Source organism: Elephantulus edwardii, unplaced genomic scaffold (assembly GCF_000299155.1).
Source record: "Elephantulus edwardii isolate Elephantulus edwardi_28Jun2011 unplaced genomic scaffold, EleEdw1.0 scaffold00174, whole genome shotgun sequence".
NCBI lineage: Eukaryota > Metazoa > Chordata > Mammalia > Macroscelidea > Macroscelididae > Elephantulus > Elephantulus edwardii.
Window position 1 is genome coordinate 2,927,744 of NW_006399924.1, and position 20,448 is coordinate 2,948,191.

Genomic DNA, 20,448 nt, shown 5'->3' on the forward strand with positions numbered 1-20,448 from the left:
TTTTTCTCAGTCTTACCCCCACCCCAATGCCAGCCTCATTCTACAACAGTGGCACCATATAGCATTTGTCCCTTTGTGACTGAGATACCTCACTCAGACAGAATCTTTTTAAAGAGAAAAGCAAACTGGGGCTGGAGGGGGGTAGGGAGGAAAATGTGCAACAAGGAATGAATGGAAATCTAAATTTTCTGTAAACTTTTGTTAAAATAGCAATAATAATAATAATAACAACAAAAAGAAATGTTAAAAAGTTTTTCTTTTACTTTTCAAGGGGAAGTGTGAATTGGAGGGGAGTGGATGGGCAGGGAGAAAAGTGCAACAATGAATGACTGGAAACCCTAAGTCTCTGTAAACATTCATTAAAATTAATTTTAAAAAAATAAAATACAAGGACAACATGGACCCAAAGCCGGGCTTCATGTGTGGGTGGGGCTGTGTGTCTCCTTGGTGGCAGTACATTCTGATCAGGGTCACAGATTCTTGTGCTTCCATCCTGAGGATAGGCACTTGGAGGGTGAAATGTGTAGTCTGTAGAGGTGAGAAAATTGTTTAGGCTGAGGGATTAACAGAGGGGGAAAATGAACATGTTGAAGGGCAGAAACAGAAAAGGATCATAGATGTTCTGGGGGAGAGAATTACCTGTGGCCAGAGCAAGTGTCTTAGGCAGAACTGGGCAGGCAGGTCAATGGGAATGACAAGGAAGAGAAAAAGGATCACAAACCAGCTGGTGGTCTGGAGGCTGCAGCTAAGGTTTCACGTAGGACAAACTAGGTCAAAGCTGAATTGTGAGGACTAGGTGCAGAAGATCCCAGGAGGGAATTGAGAGGGAACATTGTTGGAGACAGGGCTTGTGGTGGCTCCGTGACAGAACCTTCATCTACCACATAGGAGACCCAGGCTCAATTTCCAGCAAATGCATCTCAAGTGTAGCTACGACCTGTGGACCAGGGGAGGCGTGTGTGTTGCCGTGATGCTGGACAGGTTTCAGTAGAGCTTTGAGACTGAGATGGACTAGGGAGAAAGACCTGGTCATTGACGTCTAAAAAAGCACTTGATGGTGGAGGTGTTGCAGGGTCAAACAGAGCAGCATTCCATAGGCACAGATGTTCGGATTTGTAGCAGGTATTTTTAGGTACACAATTGCATTCGATTCATAACATTGCTATTGTTGTCTTTTATATCTAGTCACTCCCCACATGAATGTCAACCCCTTGGATCTTGAAGACATGGCACTGTGCTTCAAAGAGTGTTGTCCTGGGCCCCAGAGTGTCCAGTGGGCAGCTCTCAGGGAGTGACCTGCTTGTTCCTCATCTGCCCTTTTGTCTGCTTCTTTACAGGAGAGTGTGGATCTGGGGGAGATCATGTTCTCCCTCTGCTACCTGCCTACAGCAGGCAGGCTCACCCTCACGGTGATCAAATGCCGGAACCTAAAGGCCATGGACATCACAGGCTATTCAGGTACTTCCCCACCCCCCTTCCACCTACCTGCTCCCACCAGGCGCTGAGGCACTGCATTTAGAAGGGTATTCGGAGAGAAGGGAAATGGGTTGTCACGATTTTTAGGATAGAAGTGCCAGCACACTGCCTGGATTTGCCTGGCTTCTAGCTCTGCCCCTTCCTTGTCTAAATGCTGTGATGTTCTAAGCTGAAAAGTGGGAATGATAATACCTTACTTACGGGGCTGCTTTAAGGATAAACAAGTTAATTCAACTAAAGTGCTTGGAACTGGGCTTACATAGTTCTAAGTAGTAAGTACTCGGTAGATATTAGCTATTATTAGCATTTGTTCTCTTCGAGGAGGGAGAGACTGAAAAGTAAATTCAGCCGCCTCCGAAATTATGAACAAGATTCATTCTGAAGTGAGTCTTTAACTTGATTTTGCAGGTAAGTCAGGACTGCTACATATGGTTTTTATTTAGCCTGACCATAGTACAAGAGAAAGGCGTCCCAGTGTGGTCAAGGGTCGGTGCATTTTGGCTAACTAAAAGGTTGTTGGTTCTCAAGAAAGATAAGGCAGTCTGCTTTGTAAAGATTTACAACCCGGGTAGCTCTATTCTGTCCTACTGGGTTGCTATGAATCAGAGTCAACTTGATGGTAGTGGGTTTTATTGCAAGAAAAGGCTTGAAGCCCTTTCCAGTGATTTAAAAGCTGCACATGCAGCAAGTGAAGGTGATTGTGATGAAGTATGGAATGGTTCTATCATTTCAAAGTGAGGACCTATTTATATAACATTATGCAGCAAGTAGGAGTCGTCAGTAAAAATCGGAGCTCAGGGATAGTCGGCATAGGGTTAAGGGAAATCTTCCTAGTCTCTGTGGGGCCCCAGGACTACCAGAGGGTTAGGCAAGGCTTGAATGTGCAAATGTTTGTGTGTCCACGCAGAACCACTGCAGGCCTGCCACCCGAGTCACAGGAGCAAGTCCAGTGAAAAGCAAAAGGCATTTGGATTTGAGTTTTTCCTGCAAGGCACCCCGGCCTTGGCCTCAGCCCCAGGAGAGGCGCTGGGTAGAGAGGGTGAAGGAGAGTTGCCTTCTATGCTAGTGACAAGCAGATGCTGGTTAGGGGGCAGCTGAGGGGCCTGCAGGCTGGAGCTGGTGTCAGAGATTCCAAACTCAAGATATCTGCTTTTAGAAATAAGCCAGGGGTGTCTTGAGTCCTGAGAGCCTGGAGCCTCCTCCTCCTGTTGACTCAAACAGCCCTGCTGAGGTGAAATGGGGTGAGGCCTCCCAAAGAACAGCATACAGAACAGTCTAAACCGCACTCAGAATAGCAAATGCTATTGTTTTCATTCCCCTAGACTCCCCTCTCCCCAAGAGCCCCCTTTGGATGATTCAGATCTCCAATATAAAGCTGCCTAGGAGAGGCCTCCAAGCTTCAGTGGGAACCTATGGAAGATTTTCATTTTCTGTCTTATTTCCAGGGGTGTAGGGGTAGGAATCCCTTAATATATATAGTCTTGTTGTCCTAAGAGGTGTTGCTCTAGCTGAAAACATCTGGGTACAGGCATCACCTGGTGCAGCTGAAAAAAGATAGCATAATGGGCCATGGGAATTGAGGTTCCAGGGGAAGTGGCTGGAGATGCTGAGGAATCCATTGTCCCTGCAGCCTCACCACCCCCAAGTCCAGAAGGCCCCAGAGAGAGGCCAGCCTGTGCCCCTCCTCTCCTGGGGGCCACCTGACACACCTGGGCCGCAGTGAGGAGCTTAAAGAACCTCTTCTGATGTGCGAAAAGCTCTTAGGCAGCAGCGAGTGTGCTGCTTTCAAAAATATAGCCAATGTAGATTGCATTTTAATATCAAAATAAGTGTGTACCAGGGACGGAAATTCACTGAGGACTCTTGAGGCTGCCGAGGGAAATAGGTTTTTGCTGCCTAAGTCTCCACACTATCTTCTCTGATGTAATTAAATTGCTGTGCTAGAGAGTGAGCTTAGGGGGCAGTCGCTGAGGTAATTGACAAGGTTGCTGCAAAGCAGGGTCCTGGGAGGGGAGTCATTTCCCACGATGAGTTTAACCTCCCTCTCTCGGTGGCCCCTTCCCCTACCTGAGTTTGGAATCTGATGCTACATCTCAGCTCTTTTGCTCAGCCTCTTTTCATTATGCATTTCTGTCTGCTTTGCTCACGAAGCAAGTTCCTGGAACAGTGTACGACAATTAATAGAATATGAATGAGTATTGAGCGAAGGATGTATGCGTGATGCATTTGTAGCATCAGGAACCCGGTGGGAGAGCTGCAGTGGGGGGACTACCTTCAGCTCACCCTGGTTTGGTGTTGGACGAGAGAGTAAATAAACGAAACTCAACCTGTTGCCGCCCGTTGATTCTGATTTATGGTGGTCCTTTGTGTCCCGGGGGAGCTCTGGTAACGTTGTCCGTAGAAAATTGCACTGCTAACTCAAAATCCAGCCTCTGGTGGTTTAGATCCACCAATGGCTCCATGCAAGAAAGATGAGCAGATCGCCTGTGAGCATTTACAAACTCAGATGAGGGTCAACTGGAAGTAGGTTCCAAATCGATGACAGTGAGAGGTTGTTCGGGGGTTTGGGATTTTTCTTTTTTTTTTTTTTTAAGTCTGTGTGTTACAGGGTAGAAGTGTCCCTAGACGTTTCTGGGCTGTAATCTTCACAGAAGCAAATGACCAGGACTTTCTTCTGTGACATCTCAGGGTGTAGAGGGTGATTTTGGAGCCACCAGCCTTTAGATTCTCACTGTTTTTGCCACACGAGGACTCAGGGAGTAAATGGAGCTTATTAAATGTCTGCTCTCGTTATATGAGCTTTTGACCTCTAAAAATTGGCACTTTATACACCCTTGACCCACCATAGCCCTGACTCAATTTACTAAGAGTATCTTTGGGAGCAGCAGAGCAATACATAAAACAACAATAAAATAATAGTAAGGACCAGGATGCTGTAAGGGCTGGTGCATCTGGTGTGTACTGCCTTGAGTCTAGTGGTTGGGAAAATGTAAGCTTTGGAGTCAGACATCACATCATAGCCAAGTTTCTTGATTTCTCTATGTCCCATTTTCCCCATCTACAAACTGAGGACGATCATTCTCGCCTTCTGGCATGGTGGATGTCTATCTCAGCACAGTGTCTGAGACTTAATGGCTTTCGGAAACAATGAGTCTGGTCTTTGCATCTCCTTCCTCAGGCACCAGCAGCATCCTAGGCTGTTAGGATGGGGAAGGAATGACCTGAGAGGTCACCTGAGGCTATTATTCCACCAGCTGCCACAAACTGTGACCTCCCCCCCCAAAAAAAAAAAAAAAAAAAAAAAAAAAACAAACCACCCACTAGGGGAGAGTCACCTGTCTGCTTATGATGGTGAGATCTTTGATTCCTGCAAGGGAAATATACTCACTGAATTGTACAAATTGGATCTGCCTTTGAGCGGTTACAGAGCCTGAGAAGGTAGGGTATCAGTGGCTAATGCCTCTGTTTTACCAAGCCTGGTGATGTGGAAATTTATTCTGACCCGAGAGGGCCTGGAAAAAGGCACCGGAGGGAGCAGGACATCACTTGACCTGAAGTAATTTTCCAAGATAATGTTAACCCTTGAAGAGTTTAGATATCTCCACATCAAAGACCAGTTTGGGGACACACTCTCTCACCTTCTACCTAAACAGTGGCCTGGGAACACAGGCTGTGCAAACTAACCTTTCCCAGCTCTTACAAATCTTTCTTTCTATTGAATAAAGCATTCTTTTATTGACAAATCTCCCCCAGAAAGAGTGTTTTCAAATGTCTTGTCAGAGACAGCAGGTTGATTAAACACCTCATGGTCTCCCCCGGTCCCCCACAATCCCAGGTGTCCCCATGGTCAAGGCACAGCTGCCACTGTCACATTGGCCCAGTCACCAGCTCATTTAGATGTCTGCAGAAACGCCTTTAAGTTAGAGCTTTCTGAGAAGGTGTTGAGGTTCTCTTTAGTTTCTACCATGTGTTTGTTGCTCCTCTCCCAGCGGAATGATGCTCAGTGAATGTGAGGGGCTGCTGGGTGCTCAGATGCACAGGGAACAGCCAGATCAGGAGGGTCCACTAGCCGCAGAGCTGGGAGAGCGGCCGCTCTGATGCACACCTCTCCACAGAGCCACGGAGCTCTGGCTTCTGGGCGAGAAGTTGTCTCGGGACATCAGTGTCTCAGAAGCTATTATTACCTGTGAGGTGCCCTCCTATGCGTTCAGCTGCACAGCATAAATAGCAATTATAATGGTGACCCAGACACCTGCGCTGTGAGGTACAATAGATGTCACTTGACCTGGATGAGTAGAAAATTTCAGGGTTGGAAAGATGACCACAAAACCAGCCATTCCGAAATCTAAAGGAGAGTTGAGCCTGGGCGGCACAGGGGAGTGCGGAGGAGAGACATCTCCCACTTAGGGTGTCTCTCTGGATGGAGAGCAGCCAAGATCCCACTGAGAACTGAAATGTCAACCAGCTGTCCAGAATCTCAGGAGATCCGCCTCACTCCCCCGGCCACAGCGCCTGCCTCCTAAGCTGCCCAGAAGGAAGCAGGAAGCGGCTTCCAGGGGAGCTGGGAGCCAGGCCACCACTCCCCTCCTCCATGCCAAATGAAATGAACCTTCTGCGACAATGGAATGCATAATCACGTTGTCAGGTGGGGAGGACAAGAACCGCATCATGATGTCGCTGCTCATTTTACTCTGACACGTTGCTACTCCTTGGGCATCGCTGAGTTCTATTTTTATCACCCCTTCTTACCCTTGGGTTAACAAAGCCGACAAAACCCTGAGAGAAAAGGACTCCAAGCAGGTGAAAGAAACAGAGTGCCTTTGTTCAGCTTCGCCACCCTCTGGAGGCAGTTGGCCAAGGTGGGGATGAGATTCAGGGCTGTGAGTTGTATGCCCACGGGCATATGTGATTTGGGACCAGCTTCCCCATCAGTGAAAGCCCATTAACCACTCTCCCAAGAATAGGAGGGTAGCTAAAGACTGTTTATTAAACACTGAGTGTCCTCAGAGATAGGTGCGCTACATAAATACAAGGTGGTTTAATTACTTTAACAATCCACCTGACAAGCCATCTTTAACAGCCATCTGACAAGCAACAGTAGGTCTAGGACTTCAGTCCCTCTGTTGCAAATGATGTTTGAGAGCATCTGTTTAACACACACTCCCTTCCCTTTCCACCACCACCGTTGGCACAGATCCGTACGTCAAAGTGTCCCTGCTTTGTGATGGGCGGAGGCTGAAGAAAAAGAAAACGACCATAAAGAAGAACACTCTCAATCCTGTCTACAATGAGGCCATCATCTTTGACATCCCCCCGGAGAACATGGATCAAGTCAGCCTACTCATCTCGGTTATGGATTATGATCGGTAAGTCCAGTTCAGGGTCCCCTTGTTCCCCTTCCAGTAGAGGCCTCCTTGACCTTGCATCTTGTGGTTCGGGTGCACATTGGCAAGTAAGGGCCCATCCAAGAAGGTCACAGCAGTCTAAGGAAAAGCATGCTTGCCCCCTAAGCAGGCGCTCAAGCTTCTCTTCCATTTCCACCAAGCTGAGCCATTTCCATCGGGGCAGCCCCACCCCCTGCTCTCCATGGATTTATCTTAGCTATTTTACTTCTCCATAGACGTTCTTCTAGGACAGGGGTCAGATCTGTTGCTCATAGGGTTGCTATGGGTCCTACTCAATGTCACCTAACAACAACATTCTACATCTTCCTTTTGACATTGAATTTTATCCTCTGTCCTTGAAAATGACCCCGTATCTTCTCCAGTCCTGCTCCACTATGGGACGTTCTGTCAGCTTCCCAGCTGATGTATGCCTCGAATAACTCATGCCTCCGTGCAGCCACATACACAGGGACGCTTGGGCATGTGGCTAGGAGGGACTAGTCCTTGGGAAAGGATATCATACTTGGAAGGTTGGAGGGACAGCACAAGAGAGGAAGACTCAGGATGAGATGGATTGACACAGTAACTGGGGTAATGGGAGAAGGTGTGTTGAAGACTGGCTCAGAACAGGGCGGTGTTCAGAGCTATGTACAGAGGGCCGCTATGAGTCCTAGACGACTCAATGGCGCATAACAACAACAAACCCTTCTCCAATCATCTGGACCAGCATGTCACCCAAATTCCCTTCCTCGGTTTGCCTCCTCTCTTACACTTTTCACATGCTGCTCTTCATCAAAGCCAGCTGAAGGACATTTCCAATTCCTCCAGTCCCCACAGATGCTTCTCTCCATTTCTTCCTTTAGGTCTAAGAGAAGGGACCCATACAAGAAAGCCTCAATCCAAGATATTTAGCACAGGGTCTTGGGCAGGCAGAGTAGGAGCTGGGTGAACATGTTTGATAGATGATTAATGTTCTGACTAAGTGAATAAATCACATCCTAGCCACTTGGGGGTATGGAGCAATGGGGTTTGAAACCAGGTTGATTTCTTTCCAAATGCTGATGTTTTTAACAAGGCTGTGCTGTGCTAGCTGAGACAAATAGGGAAAGAGACTTAAACTCTCCTCTTCCCTAAAGGCAGACCATCTTCAGAAATTCCATTTTCAGAAATTCCAAGTGAGTGGATAACCCCCTGCTTCTATGTCTGTGTCCAGTGTCCACCCATGGGGGCTGAGCAAAATGCTTTACTGCCATGGGCACCTGAGGCCCCATTGAATGTTTTCCAGACTTCAGAGTTCTGAGTTAGACCAGCTGATCAGAGTTCCAGGGCCTAGGACCCCCTCTTGCTGAGAGCATGTCTGGTCACCAACACTGGGTCCTGTGTTTCTTCCTCAGTGTGGGCCACAATGAGATCATAGGAGTCTGTCGTGTGGGGATCAGCGCCGAAGGCCTGGGCAGAGACCACTGGAATGAGATGCTGGCGTACCCGCGGAAGCCCATCGCGCACTGGCACTCCTTGGTGGAGGTAAAGAAATCCTTTAAAGAGGTGGGTAAGGTTGTGCTCAGCCCTTAGCATGTTTGCTGCATGGCCACGCTGGCTGGAGAATGGCAGTCGGCTTCTGTGAGAACCTTGGCCTTTCACAGGAAGGGGATGTGATGACCACATGCTCCTCACTCAGTGTGTGACCCACAGAAAGGAAATGGAGGAAAGAGGGGGGCCAGCTGCCAGGCACTGAGCCCTTGGTGTTGGACATTTCTTGAACGCAAACTGAGTTCTTAATGGAAAATAAGAGTTTGGAGGAAGCCTTCCCAACAACTCCACTATGGCAGACCTGGAAGGCTTTTACAAAGCCCCTGGGCTAAGTTCCTCCAGGAAGAGAGAGCCCCTAGGGGATGAGATCAGAATTTGGCAAGATGTTCTATCCTTGTCAAGCGGTAAATTCCCTGAGACTCAGACCAGTCAGCCATCTTGGATGTGGATCACTGCTGAGGGGAGGGAGAAGGCCGGTCTCTCGAGGCCACACTCTGTGGTGAAGGCCCCAGAGACAGAATGGAGAGAGCACTGACTTGGGAGTCCTGAGAATTGCCTTCTAAACCTGGCCCTGTATAATAACCCTGAGTCAGTCACTTCCCTCTCAACTGAAAAATTTGAAAAATGACCCCCAAACAGTATTCACAGGATGTTGTTCCATCAAGCCCTCCCTGTGTCTAGATCATGTGATGGTGCACACTGGTGGTCCCTATGCCTGCTCTTTCTCAACTGGTCAGAGTGGAAGTGACCAGGCAAGCCTGAAAACCCATTATCACTCATTTCATCCTTCCCAGTCTACATTCTAGAACTCTCGGTCATTATTTACTCATTTTAATAGCCTTTAATATTATTTTACTGATCAGGGAGCTCTGGTGACCTCATAATAAGAACCTGCACTACTATCCCAAAGGCTCATAACCACCGGCTGCTCCATGGGAGAAAGATGGGCATTCTCTTCCCATGCAGTTTACTGCCTCTGAAAACCCACTGGAGGGTCAGCTAATAGTTGGCTCTGACTCCACGGCACACAACAGCCGCCGCCTTCAGGGAGCTCTGGTGATGTACTTGAATTAGGAACCCAAAGGCAGCGCTTCTCTGGTGCTTCCAATCCACCAGCAGCTCCTTGAGGAAAAGGGCAGTCTCCTCCTGTGTGAGTTACAGCCTCCAAACACCTGCTAGACATTCAGCTGTGCATCTGTGCTGATCTGATAGCAATGAGTTTTTGTAATAACCTTCAAGCCTAGGAATTATAGATTGTTGTTGTTGTTATGTGACATTAAATTGCCCGTGACTCATAGCGACCCCTATGTACAGTAGCCCTAAACCCTGCTCTATCTTGGGCCAACCTCATTGTTTCTGGCACACCTACCCCTATTACCCTAGTAACTGAATCAATCCATCTCATCGAGGGTCTTCCTCTCCTGTGCTGTTCCTCCACCCTCCCAAGCATAATGTCCCTCTCCAAGGACTGGACCTTCCTTGCAACATGTCCAAAGTATATCAGATGAAGCTTCAGAATCCTTGCCTCTAAGGAGCAGCCTGGTCTCACCTTCTCTAGGATGAATCTTTTTGTTCTCCTAGCAGTCCATGGTATATTCAAAACTCTTTTCCAGCACCACAGCTCAAAGACATCATTTCTCCATCATCCCTAGTCATTGTCCAGTTTTCTGATGCATAGCAAGTAATTGCAAAGACTGTGGCCTTAATCAGGCACACCTTAGTCTTCAGATTGACATCATTGCTCTTCAGTGCTTTGGAGAGGTCTCTGACAGCAGACTTTCCCAATGAAATTCCTCTTTTAATTTCCTGCTGCTGGTACCAAGAGTGTTGGTTGTGGAGCCAAGCAAACCAAAGCTGTTAACAATCTCAGTCTCTTCATCATCTATCATGATGCGCCAGTCGTCCCAATGGTAGAATTATAGAGAACTATGTAAAATTAGAAAATGTATGAATAAAAATACAGCATCATCCCTTCCACACATGGTCACTCAGTTTCAAAGCAAAACCATCCCCTCCCCACACGCTGTGATGCAGGAAAAGGTGTGGCTGGTAGACCCAGAGGACCTGCAGCTCCTTCCTCTCCAGGGGGACAAGTCCATTTTCACCTGTGTCCAGCAGTGAAGTGTCTCAGGAGAGCTTGAGAGCTGAAAGGACTTGACACATGGAATCCTGTGGCGGGAGAGAGGGCCAGGGAGAGCCACGGTGCTCCGGTTCCCTCCCAGGTACACATGCACTGTGCAATGCCTTCCTATACTGCAACGTTTGCACTCAGCATTGAGGAGTAAGCCAGAAATGCAAAGCTCCCCACTCTCTCTGTCTGAACCTCAACATATCTGCCCATGGTTACCTTGGTTTTACCACAGCCATCGAGCTGTATGGAATAAGACCAATTTCAGATCTCTGGCTCATTCCCCTAATAGAGCCTCTGTCCACATGTAGTAGCCTCTTTTCCAAAAGGCTCTTTCTGCAGAGTATGACTAAGGCCCCTGTGGTCACATTCCACCTCCACCGTAGGGAGCAGCAGGGCAGGACTCTGATGACCTACAGCCAACATCTGACCCCTCATTAACCTCAGGGTTGAGTCAGCCTAGCATGGGTCCTGTGTGAGCCCTTCCCCCTGAGCCTCTGTCTTCACAGGAGACATTTGAGAGTAGATAAATACCGTTTAGGATACAGTTCAGGGGCACACACATGGGATGGAAGCTCAGAGACCGTGGCGCACACTGGTCCACTCGGGGCCTCAGTTTCTTCATTGGCAAAGTGAAAGATTGAGTGAGATGATCTCCCATCTCTGCTTTTCTGTGACTCTGTGACCAAAATGTCACCTGGGCCCATAAGCCAGCATCTTATATGTAGCTACCTTTCTCACTTTCCAAGTGCTGTGACCTTCTCTGTTACCTGGCTGAGCCTGTCCCAGCAAACTGACAATATCCACCAGGGTGGGGGTGCTGGGTAGCACAGATAGATGGAAACATGACCCCAGAATCACTTTCCCTTATAATGAATACAACCTAATTAAACTAAATTATTAACTTCAAGTCCTGAGTGTTTGAGAACTCTAATTCACTTGTCTAGACTACGAAGAAAAGAAAGATAAAGTAGAATCAAGCCTTTGGAAATAAATTTTTGATGAGACAGTAAAGAGAAAATAACAGTATATGGAAAACGAAAAGAGAATAAATTGATTGATATCCTCTGGGCTTACTTTTTTCTTGACCATCTTACACTAAACTCCTACATCCATCTCTCCCCCACTCACTGCTTCCCCATTTTTTTTTGCTAATCAGTTCTCTTTACCGTTCTTTTTACAACCTTTGCCTTGGAAACAGAAAGTTTCACCAGCTCACATTTATTTGCCTATACCTTTATAGCACCCACAGTTCAAGTATCTTTATAAAAACATATTTAAACCCCGCCAGGCTAGCATTACATCGGCACTCATTGTGTTTATAGGATCTGTGGTGTTTCCACGGACATCTATCTTTCTTAGAGCCCTTGTCTGCCTTCTTTGCAGTTCTGTTCAGGACACTGAGCAAGAGCCTTGCTCCTGGCATCTGTTTCTCCCACATGTATAATACAGAAAGAAATCTTATGTTCCATCTCCTAGGAGGAGAAATGGCATCATATCTGTGAGGCTCTCTTCTGTTTCTGTTGCATCTTTCTTAGAAGAGGAGCCCAGGTGGTTTTGTGGTTAAAGCATCGGATTGCTAACTAAAAGCTGGACAGTTCGAACCCCAGAGCAGCTTGATGGGAGAAAGATGGGACAGTCCCTTCCATGAGGATTACAGCCTCAGAAAGGTTATGAGGCAGCTCTGCTCTGTCCTGTACGGTTGCCATGAGTCAGAATGGCAACTGGGTAATAGTGGATTTTGAACATTTCTTAGATGAGTTTCAACTGCTGTAGTGATTCCTTTGTTATTAATGAGGACAGAGGGCCCCTACTTGCTTGTTTGTTTGGAATTTAAAAGGGAACACAGATGAACTGAAAACACATTTTCCCTGCTGAAATTGTTTTCATGAATGAAAATGCATCACACCCCTGTCCAATGTTCCATGTCACTGGCATGACACACACACAGAGCCCTGATTTTCCAGTGACCTTCTTGAAGGTGTTTTATTAAGGGAGGCCAAGTTCAGATCATCTGCCTGAGGTTTGAGGTCTCTATTAGAATGTGACCCAGTTCTGAACAACAAAAACCTGGTGGGAACCTGAACAATCGTTGGCCTGCGTGCCAGGGACCAGTTCTCTGCTCGCCACCCGCCTGGACTCATTCACCCCCCATTGTCCATGAAGCCATCTCCTCCTTTTGTTTGTCTTCATAGGAAAAAGCAGGGACTAGCAGGGAAGCCAGTTGTTCCTTACTCGTTTGTCCTGAATAGACAATTAAGCTCTGTGTGATGACTCTTTGGGCTGTTATATAGAGGAGAAAAATAGACCCTGTATAGCTATTTCCTTCTTTTCTCATCTCTGACCTGGCCGATCAGTCATGCTGTTTAAGGGGCATACTTTCCAAGGGGCAGACCAGTAATTACAATGTACCATGTGCCAACATTACAGATTGTGACATAAAAAATAAAAAAGAGAAAGAACACTGCTAAAATGACTATCTGCTCACTGAAAGTGTTAGTAATCGTCTTATGTCACCTTCTGGTTAAGATACACTTGAGTCAGAAGTCACAATGAGATCAGCAAGCAGGCATTTATTTATCTAAAATATTTCACCAGGGAACCCCTCGGTTGTGATTTCATTCAAGTGGATGCTGCAAGCAGAGAGACTGCCACCCGGAGTTAGGAGTAAGTACCTGGGATGGAGACCCCAAGAGGTTAGGTTTCCTACTGCATTTCGTGTCCGTCTCTTCCCCCAGTGTGGTCACGTGCTCCGGTAGCAGCAGAACCGAGTGAAAGGAGCACAGAATGAAAAATAATGAAAAATTAGATTTCGTCTTAGATCCTGGCTCTGTACCTCACTAGTTGTGTCTTGCTCTCTCGGTATTTTTCTTTTCTTACCAAAAAGAACAAGAGACTTCGGCTGGATGAGCTCCCAGACCTCCCCCTCAGTTCTGCCATGCCAAGATTGTTCAGGTCTTGGTCCCTTAAGGAGTCCCTGAGTGGTGCCGATGGTTAATGGGATCCACTGTTAACGGAAAGCCTGGAGAAGGTTTGAGTTCATCCAGAGGGGCCTTGGAAGAAAAGCCTGGTTAGCTTCCAAAGCCTCAGTCCTTTAATTCCCTGTGGAGAACAGTTCCACTCTGGCACCCTTGGGTGACTCCACAGCCATTGGTTAATGTCCAGTCAGTCAGGTCACATAATGGGGTTAGAAGACCTGATTGCCTGGTCCTTGTTGTTCATAAAGCTTTTCACGTTATCTACACGGAGTACTAAAGAGCCCAGAGGAGGATAACAGGAGCTTCCCTTAGACCTGGGAGCATCAGGCTAGTTCACAGGTTCAGCTCTGTGGGTGTCTTATCTATTCCATAGGTAGTGCTGGGTGGCAAATGGTCTTTATCTTAGGTGGCTCAGCACTGGCTACATGTGCTGTTTGGGGGAGGACTACACCTCACCCCACTCCAAAGCTCAAATGGTTTGTTGTAACTTCTCCGCAGTCCCATCATCCCACAGTGCAGACCCTACACACAGGAGAAGCAGACAGGACTATACTTGAGACTCAGGAAGACATCTTGACCACCCACCCCAGCTCACACTCTCTGGTGCCTGGGCCTGCAGGCCCCTGGTCTCAGTCCACTAGCAGGGTCAGATGAGCAGTGGACACTGACTCACTTTGAAGTTAAATAACCACAGACAGGTCAAGAATATTCTCTGGGTCAGATGGTTGAGCAGAAGACGTTGCTGTAGGCACAACTAGCTTTCAGTTTAGTGAAGGCCCAAACCCATCCATCCTCAGCCCTCTCCTTCACTCCATCACACCTCATTACATCACCCACTTTCACAGAGGGGTTAGAGGTGAGTGAGAGGAGACAAGCTAGAAGATAATGAGGGGAAGGAATGGATCTAAAGGTGCCAGAGGTGGGGGTGTTGGGCGGGGCAGAATGAGCTGCCTTGCATCTTTGACCTCTGCACGAGTCGGGTGCAAAGGCCCATAGGAGGCATCAAGTCCAAAGAGCAGAGTCCAGCGCTAGAGCAAAACCAGGTTTTTAGCTGCACTAACAGTTCCCAGATAAATTGCTAATAATTTACAATCATGGGTTCTTGGCAGAAAGGGCACACTCTGCAGACTGCCTCTTTCACTGCTCATATAATCTGATTTTCAGTATGAAAAATGGCCGAAACACTCAGAAATGGTCTAGTCATGGCATTTCATTAACACACACATGCCCGCGTGCTGCACAAACAAAAGCTTGAGTAATCTCTGCACTGGGTCTGTTCTGAAAATCAGGTATCCTATCCCAGAAGCTCTAAAGCTGTTTTCCTTAACATTTCTGCATGGCTGACAGCAAACCACAAGAAAGCTTATGAGGAGCTGGGAGAGGTGAATTCAGTGCATGGGCCAGATAAGTTTAGAAAGTTGCAATTCTCTTGGCAATCAGTGACCACCTTTTTTTCCTCTCGCTGCAGTGGCAGGGCCGAGCTGCCAGCTTCGACAGTGAGAGCTCGTGCCCATCTCCAAAACCACCTCCGACACCGTGAGCGGCCCAGCCGAGCGACACAAACGGGACTCAGCAGCGTTCTTTTTGCACTTGTTCAACAGTCTAACCACAGTGTTGTGCAGTAGCAGTGACCGCAAGCCTCTCACTCCAGAGTCTTAACTGCGCCTCTCTAGGTTAAAGCCGAGACACTTGTCGTGTGGTCAGGTCTGTCGTAGTCTTTCCCGTCTCCCAAGGTGATGTCTTTGTGGTTTTCACTTTGTCTGGATCATCTGTCAAGAAGAGAAATCAGTAGGAGAAAATAAAGGGCACAGAGCCCAATAGTCGGTTCTAGAAAACACAATGTAAAATAGTCGTCGTTTCTGTGGAGGTGGATGAAGTTGCTGAAATTTTGTGTCTCCTACAAATCCCCCAACCCTGGAGAATAATGGCTGTGGGATGGAGCCATGGCTGCATCTTCAGTGTCCTGTGGAAATGATGCAGATCCAAGCTCCTTGAAGAGGCAAATTAGAACTCTCAGAGGCTCTTCGCTGGTGAGACGTAAACCAAGACGTGGACTCCTGGTGCCATATTGAAGTCAGGACTCTGAGGTGTTTGTGAACCTTCAGCAGGTTGTGCAGGGTTCCTCACTCACGTTTCTTCTTTGCTTTCCTCTTGAAATGAAACTTGGATTCTTAACAGGAACCTAGTTACTTTATTTAGGAATGATTCTGCAGAAACTTAACATGCCATATGTTCTCCGATGTTCCACACTTAATGATCACATTTGTTTGGAAACAGGATCTTTGTTCTTAAAAGTTACTTTTGTTGTGAAGAAAGAGAAGCACATTATGTTCTGTAATGATTTCTGCATTATACATAGCTTTATAATTCTATAAAGTATCAAGCAGCTATTTAAAATGCCTAAACAGATCAGAGAAAAAGAAGATGAAGTGTGCTTTTTCTGAATAGGTAGTTTTGAAATCCAAGTAGCTGGCTGGGGTCATCTTGTTTTAAAGAGTATCTTCCAGATTGAAACCAAGTCCGTTTAGGCCTTTTTTTCTTCCTGTTGACTCTGGGACAATATTAATCTTAAACTTTAGTTCTATAAATTATTGAATACTTCAGTGTTGGTTTATTTCTCAGTGTTATTGGGAATTGTTTTTTTGTTTTTCTTTAGATCTCTACTTTAGGTCAAATTCTGTTTAGAAAAAAATAACACAACTATGTTTAAAGTATTCTGTATTGTAATAGCACATTTTGTTGGGTTAATAGTGGCCTTCCCCTCTATGCTAGACAACTAGGTTGATGTGCTCATCCCAGTCTGTGTAGCCCTGGTAAACATGTGGAAATGAGTTTCCACTTCGACTTGTGACTAACTAAACAAGGCCAGTTCCAGAGCTGCGTATGTGACTTATAAGAGATGGATCTACTGAAGAACACATTCTTTCAACAATGGAAGGTCAAGGAGACCTGGAAGCTACTCACCAACCTTGTGTCTTATTCTTTATATATGTCACATGTTATAGGAGTAGCAACTCAATAAAGTAACCCTCATTTTAAGCCAAATTACTGAGTTTCTCTGCTAATACGACTTTGGGTAGTGTCTTCAGTTCTCAAATGACCAGATTGGAAATGAGATAAGGGGCAGTGTGGGGAAAGACATTTTAAGCTTAGAAAATTAAGTGTAAATAAACCCAAACTTCACTTTGTACTGAGCCTTAGGCTAAGGGGCTAATGTGTCACCGATGTGAAGATAAATTTTCTCCTGAAGGCCACCTAGTCAGGCAATCCTCAGTCTGTAGGCTTGCTTAAGAATGAAAGGAAGAAGAAGGGAGGGGAATCATGCCAAGATTCCCAGCAGATGAGAACTTCATTCTTTTTCTTGACTCTAGACTGACTCCATTCAGAAAGCCAACTCAGTCACTGGACGGGTGCAATGGGGCTCTGTAACTGTGATGGTCACAAGGAGCCCAGAATTTAATGTGCGGAGATCCTTCTAGAAGTGAGCTCAAAATGGCACGTCCAGCTATTACCTTCAAACCCGTGGGCATTCTAACATTCTAGAGAAAGGAGTGCCTCAATGTGGATCATGGGTGGTTATGGCTCTCAGGTGTCCCTCTTACATCCAAGCTGTGATCGCAGGTGAGTGAACAGCACAAGAGGTTTCAGAAAATGTTCTGAGCAGATAATGAACACCTCACCATCTGCAAACAGTCCAGCTCCATCACTCTCCGCAAATCCTGACAGGCCTGGAAATCCAACCCAGGGAAGTTTTTAGTTCCTGCAGTCTCACTCCCCAACCCCAGATCCTCAGGGGAGACCGTTCTCAACTTGAAGCATGAATGAAACCTGAATGTCTGCCAGCTTCATCATATCGCCAATATCCCTCCCTCACAGATGAGAATCCAATGAAACACAAACTTGATTCATTTGTTGGCTTCCTCTGACATGAGAAACCTCCTGAGTGATGGTTGTGAGCTTTTCTGGAGTCACGATAATCAAGGTCATTTGTGCACAGAGGTTTTTGTTGGTGTTTTGGTTTTATTTGTTTTTTTTTAAAAAAAAAAAAGCAAATTTGCCTTTTCTCTGCTAGATTTCTGGGCTGTAAGATGCTTTCTTCATAGCCTGTTTGCCTGGGATGTTAATTAATTGCATCGCCATTTAAAAAATTACGTTGTTAATTACTCCTTCAAGTCGTCCCATCTCTATCAGAGCCTGGAGTTTTGATTCAATTAAATCTCTGTCTGCTGCCATTTCTTGTGTCATTTTGTGTTCTGAGGTTTAGCAGTGAGCACTGGCCAGCACAAGGCACTGCAAAGCATTTCTTTTTAAGCCTTGATTCCCACACAGATATTCATTTCCCTTCAATCAGGTTCACAGAAGGGCTTGTTGATTCCCCCCCACCCCCTTCTGTCTGAGGAATACCTGCATGCCCCAGATGGCAGGAATCCACGTGCATCTTTTTAGACTCACAGCTCGTGGAGCATTTGGAATGTGGGGACTTAATTGTTCCCTTGGCTGTTTAACTCGGGCAGCAGCCCCTCCAGATGCAGAAGCTTCTCTGGGGAAAGGGTTACACTCACTTGTAGTGAGAAAATACAATCCCATCACTCATCGTGAGCTGAATCTTACTAACTCAAAACAAAATTTGGTGACGGGATGGAACAGGTTAGCCTTATCACAAACTGATTTTTTAAAAAAAAAAATAAAAAGGGGGGGAAACAATAACTTAATAGAATATTCTTCTGTTCACTCCCAGTTTTTAATTAATTTAGAAAGCAACCCATAGAGACAAGAGTGGAAGGGACTAGCTGTTCCTACACATCTGCATCTAAATTACTCCACAGAGTGAGGCGAGAGAACAGAACTGCTGAGAGAAGCACTCTGCTGCCTAAAGATGCCGCTTCGCCATGTGAGAGCCTTCCGTCAGGGCACCGATCAGCCAGCAGGACACAGGGATGTGCTGGTCCTCGCTGGAGGTGCTGAGCAGATAGGGTACATTTGTGTCAGGATGTGCGAGGTCATGCTGCAACAACAGCCTGCATATTTCAGCAGCTGAGAAACAAGAGCCTTTTTCTCATTCACACTAGGTATCTACTGCAGGTCAGCCATGGCACTTAGGATGACAGAGAAGCCAACATTTCTAAGTGGTATGTTGCCGTGTCTGAGGGAAAGAGCACTCACAGGGGTCTCCTGCTGGCTGCCACAGATGTGCTGGCCTGGAATTAACATGTGTTACTTTCCTTCAGTGCATTGCCCAGAAATATTTGTATGTCCTCCCCACACATCAGGGGTTTAGAAGTGCAATCCTATCATGAGCCCAGGGTCATATCTGTTGTGGAAAATGGTCTTGCAGATCCTAAAATAAAGCACAGAACTAATCATAACCCTAAAAAACAAGCCTACTGCCAACAAATCAATTCTAACTCATGGCCCTCCAATGAGTTTCTGAGGCTGTGCATTTTCCAACCACCAAGATCTCTGTTAGTAGCTCAACATTCCACCAAGGATCCTGGATATATTCTCCAAATAATTGACAGCAGGGATTCAAACAGGCACTTGTATATCAATGTTCATTGTAGAACTATTCACACTATGAATGGATTAACAAAATGTGGCATGCTTACAATGGAATACTACACAGCCAGTTGTTAAATGTCATTGAGTCAAGTATGAATCACAGCAACTCTGTAAACAATAGATCTGAACCCTGTCCCATCCTGTGTCTTCCTCAGACTCTGACACAGTCAAGCCCCACTCACTGTGTCAATTCAATTGGTTGAAGGTCTTCCTTTCTTTTGTTATCCCTCCACCTTTCTAAGCATAACGTCCTTTTCCAAGGAACAACCTCCCCTAGCAGTGAAGTTTTGTTATCTTTGCCTCCAAGCAACATCAGCCTGCACACTCTCCAAGACATATCTGTTTTAACCAATATATAATAAATATTTTATTTTTTTAAAAAGAAAAATCTGTTTCTTCTTTTGGCAATCCATGGGACCTTTCTCCAACACTACAACTCACAGGCATCAATTCTTCTGTGATCCTTATTCATTGTCCAGCTCTCAGATGCATAGCAAGTGGCTGAAAAGACCATGGTATGAATCAGGTGCACCTTAGTTCTCAAACTGATATCATTGCTCCTCAATAATTGGGAGAGGTCCAGTTATGAGTCAGCTCTGACTTGAAGGCATTGAGTTGATTGAGCTGTTTGTCATATACATTTCACCAAAATAAAAATATAAAAAAGAAGGAATGAAGGCCTGACCCAGACACAGGCAGTATACTCAGAGACAGGAGTACCTGTATAAGGTGTGATTACAGAGGGTGAGGGCTGACGCCTGATTAGACCTGGAAGGAAAAGAGAGGGAAAGAATGTTCAAAAATACCTTGTTTTACACCTGAGCAAAAATGGGGGCATGGGAATTAAAATGAACAAACTTCCATGGAAACCAGGAAGTCAGCCCAACAAGGGAAAAGATGAGTCGAGGCAGGGACAGACCGAGCTGGAGAGATGTGGCTCAGACAGCTGCCGTTCAAGCTGCAGCTTGGCAGGGAGGCCAGGCATGAGACGTTAATTTATAGAAAGCTTACTCAGAAAAATGGAATGTGAAGACAGCCGACACTGCTAAGTGAGTATAAGTAGACAAGGAGACTCAGAGGTTCTTCAGGGACCATCAACATTTAGAGGTCAAGGGAAAAGGAAGTGATGTGCATAAAAATGGAGATGTGCTTAAGGAAAGTCAATCAATAAAACTGCTGATGAACAAAAACAAATCAATCAAGGGCTTTGTCAAGTGACTTTTCCTAACAAGCTAATCCAAGATGTTTAACTAGAACTTGATTTACAAAAGTCTATTTGAACCCACATTTACAGGGTCCCAAGTTTTAGGACATGACAGTCACTCCACAAGGTACTGTTTTCTCAGATTGGGTTCACAAGTGCATCTTCATCTCTAGAGGACTTCCTGATAAA

The 20,448-nt window shown here is 46.1% G+C and overlaps 1 protein-coding gene across 4 annotated transcripts in view; it reads left to right on the forward strand.

Annotated features, from left to right (window-relative positions):
* The window catches only part of SYT6 (synaptotagmin VI), an 89,902-nt gene extending 74,866 nt beyond the window's left edge, over positions 1–15,036 (forward strand). Inside the window, exons 4-7 of one of the 4 annotated variants that reach the window (XM_006895694.1) lie at positions 1,338–1,458; positions 6,671–6,842; positions 8,255–8,405; positions 13,117–13,185. In XM_006895694.1, the coding sequence (XP_006895756.1) occupies positions 1,338–1,458; positions 6,671–6,842; positions 8,255–8,405; positions 13,117–13,134 (462 nt within the window). In that variant the 3' untranslated portion in view covers positions 13,135–13,185. Of the gene's footprint in view, positions 1–1,337; positions 1,459–6,670; positions 6,843–8,254; positions 8,406–13,116; positions 13,186–14,964 lie in introns of those variants that run through there. The other 3 variants (XM_006895692.1, XM_006895693.1, XM_006895695.1) reach the window with 3 other exon arrangements.
* Positions 15,037–20,448: the final 5,412 nt, after the last annotated feature.